Raw genomic sequence first — 6,472 nt, 5'->3', positions numbered from 1 at the left:
GTAATTGGGCATTTAAATCTGTCCCAGCTGGCCGATATACACACAACACTCCACAAACGACAAAATCCCTTTCTCCAAACAACACCTATCAAATAGTACTTGACACAGAAGGATCAAATTGCAAATAAGCCCCACTTATTTTTCTTTTTTAATTCTTTTTTTTAATTAAAAAAATATTGATAGCTACTTGAATAAAATTTATAGGGCTTAGTTAGCTCAATTTAATAGAGATATGAGCTTGACATAGTAGATATGAAATAATGTAAAGTTGTACGTGATGCACAATATTAAATTAATAATTTAAATATATAATTAGTTGGAAAATTAAATAAATAAAATGTATAAATAGATATTTATGAAGCCTATGTTATTAATCATATATAATTTAATTATTTCATTCATATAAAACAGATTTAATAATAATATATAATGCTTAAATAACTAATCTAGAATAAACGAAGTTGTTAGAGCTAACATTTTCGTCTTTGTCATTCCATGTTTCAACAACTTTTATTGCATTTTTTTTATGTTTGCCAGTTCTTTGTTATTTGTAAATACATAATCTATGTCAGAAGTTATTTTATTATTTTATCAACGTTATTTTTTATAATTTTATTTTGTTTATGTTAAGTTCATTAGCACAATAGACTAAAACTAATAGTGAAGTTTGAAATTCATCGTTTGAATGATCAGAAGTCGGATATTTTATTGTTTTTCTTCAAATTGGTGCAACACACTTGAGAAGCCCCCATCTCACAAATTTATAGCAAACATAATTATTTTTTTTTAAAATTGAAATATTGATTACATAGATTAGGTCAAGAATCTTTTTAAAAACAAATAATAAAAACAACTCAACAAAAATAAAGTTTCAAACTTTTATTTTTGAGCTATTGTTGTTTAAGATTACCGTCAGCATCAAGAATCACTAACTCTTATGTAATCATCTGATTTTGGGTTTCACCCTAAATGTGGTAATCTAAATATTATTCATCTTTCTTATGCAGATGATTTGTTATCATTGTCTCGAGGTGATGTTCGTAGTGTTTATTTGTTGATGAATTGTTTGAGTGAATTTGGAGATATGTCTGGATTGAGGGTTAACTTCTTGAAGTCTAGCATATGACCAGCATTGATGGGAATGTGAGACAACATATTCTTGATATCACTGGCTTTTCCCTTGGTATTCTCCCTTTTCAATACCTTGGAGTTCAATTAGCAGCTAGATGTCTGAGATCATCATATTACAGTCTGCTGGTTGATGCAGTTGCAGCGAAAATTAGCAACTGGCCTTGTCATTCTCTACCTTATGATGGGAAAATAGAGCTTATCAGGTCAGAAATGATAAAATAAAATTGGATTGGATCAAATACGGGTTTCCTATTTTGCATATCCCTAATTGCATTATCAATGTCATTCAATCCTTGTGTCGTAAATTTGTGTGGCCAACAAAGCATTCGACCATTGCATGGGAGTGGGTTTGCAAGCCTTTGGAGGAAAGAGGTATGGGACTGAAGAACCTTAAAGCGTGGAACAAAGCTCTAATTATCAAAACACTTTGGAATATTCACTTGAAGAAAGACAGCTTGTGGATCCGATGGGTTAACCACATTTATAACAGGTTTGACAGCGTATGGTACTGGAGATGACACAAGGATGAGTCACCATTGATCAAGCAAATCATCTCTATACGTGATGAATTGGTTATGATTAGTGATTCTGTTGATGCTGCTATTATCCGTTTGGAAGGATGATTTAGAGGTGACCGAGACCTTTCCTATGCTTATAACTTCTTAATGCGCACTAGAGGTGGGTGGCCATAGAAACCATTTTTGGGGAAATCAAGTATCCTTCCGAAGCATTGTTTTCTATTATAGTTCTTCGCACATCTGAAAATGCTTACTCGAGATAGACTTAATTTTATGATTGACCAATCTTGTGTGCTCTGTAACGTCGACGCCAAATCCGTCTTTCATCTTTTCTTCAATTGTCCAGTTTCGAAGCACATTTAGAATGTTGTACATGAGTGGCTTGACATGAAAAAGCTCATGGGATCGCCTTAAGCAGTTCTAAAAGTGCTTAGAACTATCTATAGAGGCAACTTCACAAGCTGCTACGGTCTACCACATCGGGAGCTTAAGGAATAGAATCATATTCGAAAAGGAAGAAATTAATATTGTATGAATTATCAATAATATCGAAGTCCACATCTTCATGTGTATTCTAGGAGCTAGTGATATGTTTCATGCATTGATTTAGTTGGTTCGATGTTATAATATTATTGTCTTTATAGTATTTTTTGGGAATGTCCAGTGTATTTGTATACAAACATTTTTTTACCATTTAATGAATGTTCAATTTCATTAAAAAAATAATAAAATAATAATTTGATTAATCTAACAAAAAATATCATATTTATTTAAATTTATTTATTGTTACTCATATTTTATAATAATAATAATAATAATAAAATGAAGGGGTGAATATGCAATTAATATCGCCAGATATGTGTAACCCATCGCTGGAACTTACCGTACGTGCAAACCAACTCATATCGCACGCATGCCCATGCAAGCCTCCTATCCAGCCTGTCGTACCCCACCCACCTGCTGCCATTGCGCTGTACGATTCCAATATATGCGCTGCTTCTCCATGATTACATCATTCTAGTTAAAATCTTATTCTGGGAAGAAATCCAGTTCGTTGTTGCTTGCCCGTTACTAGCTAGTAGGAGTTTCGGCGAGAGGGTAGCGATGGATCCATGTTCTTTTGTTCGAATTTTTTGGGGCAATTTGGCGTTGAGTTTTCCGGACAAAACCCATCTCTCGTCCCTTTCGTTTTTCTGCAAATTCAAACTCAAAGGGTTTCCGACCCAGGTTTCAGATGTCACGGTCCTTGCCGCGGAGAGCGGCCCGTTTGAGAGCAGAATTCAGGGTTGTCTCACCTTAAGGAAGGCAGAATTGGAGAGTTTGATGGAGAAGTCGAGCAAGTTTTCTTGTCTCAAGTGTGATATTTACAGGAGAAGTACTAGAGGAAATGGCAGTTGTGGGTTTATCAAGGGTGTGAAGCTCTTGGGGCGCGTTGTGGTGCCGTTGGATTTGAGGAGTATTATGGAAAACAATCGGAATAATCGAAGAAGTGTGATTCAGAATGGTTGGGTTTTGATTGGTGGTTCGGGGATGAAATTGCATATGAATGTGAGGGCCGATCCCGGCCCGAGATTTGTCTTTCGGTTCGATGGGGAACCCGAGTGCAGTCCGCAGGTTTTCCAGGTAAATGGCCATGTGCAACAGCCTGTTTTTACTTGCAAGTTCGGGTTCAGGAATTCCGGGGATAGGATTTTGAGATCCAGGTAAACGTAATTGCTTGGTTTAGTTTTATTTAGATCAATCATTTTATGAGTACCCAAGATCCTTTTTTTTCCCCCCGAATAGGGGTTGGTCTGAGTTGGTAACTCTATCTGAATTTGAACAAGTCCGCAAAACAATGTTCATAAATTCTGTTTAGCTGTCAGTTAGCTCTTATTTCTTGATTGATTTTAGTACCTCTTATTGAAAGGTTCTAAATGGATTGATTTCTGTCCACCGAGATTGAAGATTCTAATTTAGTTTACAGCAGGTTGAAAATGGGTAATTATATCTGATAGATACCTGAAATGAAGTCCACAAATGTGTGTTTAATTTCCAGTAAGCTCTTATTTCTTGAATGCAATCTTGATATTTGGCTTATTGTTGAAATTAGATCATCACTGTCGGAACCAAGTACCTCAACCAGCTGTTTCAGTGCATTTACAGAAGGAAAAGAAGTGGCCCCGGAAGAACGAAAAGGGTGGTCGATCACTGTCCACGACCTTTCGGGATCACCTGTGGCTGCTGCATCGATGGTTACACCATTTGTTCCATCACCTGGCACCAATAGCGTCAGCAAATCCAATCCTGGAGCATGGCTCATTCTTAGACCAGGCCACAGCACATTCCAGCCTTGGGGCCGCCTCGAGGCCTGGCGTCAGGGAAAAGAAGTTGGCTACCGATTCGAGCTCATACCCGACGATGGCATGGACTCAATCCAACTTGCAAATTCCTCAATCAGCACAAAATATGGAGGAAATTTCAGTATAGATATCAGTAACGGTCCAACTCCAATAACTAGTCCTAATAGTAGCTTTGATCTCGGTTCGGGGTCGGGGTCCGGATCTGAGTTGGGGTCAACATCCGGATCGGGATCTTGGGCAAACTTTTTGTACAGAGGGTTCGTGATGTCATCTACAGTGGAGGGAAACGGCAAGTGTAGTAAGCCAGAGGTGGAAGTTGGGGCGCAACATGTGACCTGCACAGAGGATGCTGCAGTTTTCGTGGCGTTGGCTGCTGCCATGGATTTAAGCATGGACGCTTGTAAGCTGTTTTCTCGGAAGCTCAGGAAAGAACTGAGACAAGTGAATCTTGATTAGTTAGATTCCTGATCGGGTTGTATTGGCAGTTGGATTTTGAATTTTGAAATTGGATTTGCATTCAATTCATTGCAACAGCTAAGAGCTTGTTCAAATTTTCATTCTTCAAGAGTGTGTACAGTAGTGATTAACTGCCGTCTGTTTTCTTGATTTGTTTTGCTTTCATATAAATCTCATTTGTACATTAATTGATAGGTTCACATTATGTTATCGATCAATAAGTTTTCATGCATTGTCTTCCAAGAACTATTCTTAAGGGAGGACCGACCAGCTTTGTTTTTGCACAATACTCTACAATTTTAAAACAAAAGCTGCAAATTTTCGTTAGCCCGTAAGAGAGAAATCAAAACATGATGGTCGTTTTGTAATAACGTCATATTTTGATTCAAGATATATGATATAGCAGAAACAATATATGCTCAAACTTGCCAGTATTTTACCAGCAATGTTGAGAGTGAATTCTATAGAGACAGTTAAAAAAATATACAGAAAGAGCCCCCCTCAACTCATATTTTCATATCTCATGCTACATCTTCGCTCTTTGTACCCTCAGTTTGTGCCGACAGTTTCGGTGTCTTTCTCCTCTGAGAAATCTGATGAATCAGAAGAGTCTGTTGAATCCTGTTGAATTTCTTGGAGATTTTTGGTTTCATCGGGATCTGCGGACTCGGAGTCTAAATGGTTATTATCCACATTTAAGGTAGAATAGTTAGCTTTCTCTAGATCGGTATCTTGCAGGTTCAAGTCTTCTGCAGATGTATCCTCGGTGAGGATTTCAGGAGTATATTCTGATTCAGACTCGCTCATTTCCAAGTGACGAGTTGACCCCATAATTTCCTCGGTTTCATTGTAAGTCACATTTGACTCTGTATCATCTTTAACCATTTCACCAACTTCTACTTCCAACTCTTTCCTCTTCTCCCCTTCATCGGTTTTCTCACTGGTGTTCTCTTCGAATTCATGTTCGAGAATGTTATCAATTTGTTCGTTCGAATTTTCGTCATGTTCATTCTCATTTTCCGTACCAGCCATTTGGATTTCATGACTCACATCACTAGAAGCATCATCGGCCTTGTAACGTTCCTCACGTGCCTCATGCGAACTTGTATCATCTCCATCATGATCTGTTTCCTTCTCGATTTGATCATTAATATATTCCAAATCTTTTTCTTCATTTTCATTCTCAACACCTTCTTCCCCCTCCCTCTCATGATGGACGGAATTTTCTTGATCAACTTCAGCATCAAACGTCTCATCTCCACCAGCCATCCCACCACTCCCGTTTTCTTGATCTTTTATGTCTTCTAGCCCATCTTCTTCATGCTTATTTTCTTCTACATCTTCCATGGTCATTTCCTCCACTCGGGAATGGACACCTTTTCTCCCGAGTTTTACAAAACTGTTACTATGACCACTAGCAAGATAACCTTTCACATCACTTTCATCAAATCCTTTCTTCTCATCGTGGGAATGCTTCACTAGGTATATTAACCAGAAGCAAACACCAAGGAATAAGCATATCTTCCAGACATGCTTTACCTTGATTTCCTTTAACCTCTGGTTCGTACTTGGGATCTGCCTGTACATAGTGACTTCCAAAATCCGTTCTTTTATCAAGCAAATTACCCTTTTCTCACCACCGACTTAAACACAACCCGTCACAACATCAAGGAACATTCTTACGAGATAAATAATCTTATGGTAGGCTCAAAAGATGTTCGAGTTGGTGGAAAACTTAACATTTGACCGACGATTAAGAGTTCGATTCTTCTTATCAACATTTTTCAGACGAGCTTGTCACACGGAACTCGTCCAATGTTATTAACCTGATTAACGTGGTTTGAAGGCTAATTTACCGGGTGCACTGAAAAATAACGGCGACGGATTCCAAGTCATAAAAAAAAATCTTATGTTAGGTATAGAAAATCAGAACATCGACAACTGAAACAAGAAATTCATGATGTACGTTTCCAATGTAAAGAGGACGAAATACATGAATAAATTCTCATGTTAATTTTATTTAAT

At 37.5% G+C, this 6,472-nt stretch overlaps 1 protein-coding gene across 1 annotated transcript; it reads left to right on the top strand.

Annotated features, from left to right (window-relative positions):
- Positions 1-2,570: 2,570 nt before the first annotated feature.
- LOC140987206 (uncharacterized) lies at positions 2,571-4,679 on the top strand. Its single transcript, XM_073455625.1, has 2 exons — positions 2,571-3,352; positions 3,742-4,679. Exons 1-2 carry the CDS (start codon positions 2,754-2,756, stop codon positions 4,445-4,447), a joined length of 1,305 nt encoding a protein of 434 aa, XP_073311726.1. The 5' UTR covers positions 2,571-2,753; the 3' UTR covers positions 4,448-4,679.
- The last annotated feature ends 1,793 nt before the right edge of the window (positions 4,680-6,472 follow it).

The sequence above is a fragment of the Primulina huaijiensis genome, chromosome 11 (assembly GCF_012295235.1).
Source record: "Primulina huaijiensis isolate GDHJ02 chromosome 11, ASM1229523v2, whole genome shotgun sequence".
NCBI lineage: Eukaryota > Viridiplantae > Streptophyta > Magnoliopsida > Lamiales > Gesneriaceae > Primulina > Primulina huaijiensis.
The sequence above is the reverse complement of the archived record's forward strand: the minus strand, read 5'-3'. Positions and strand labels throughout refer to the sequence as shown.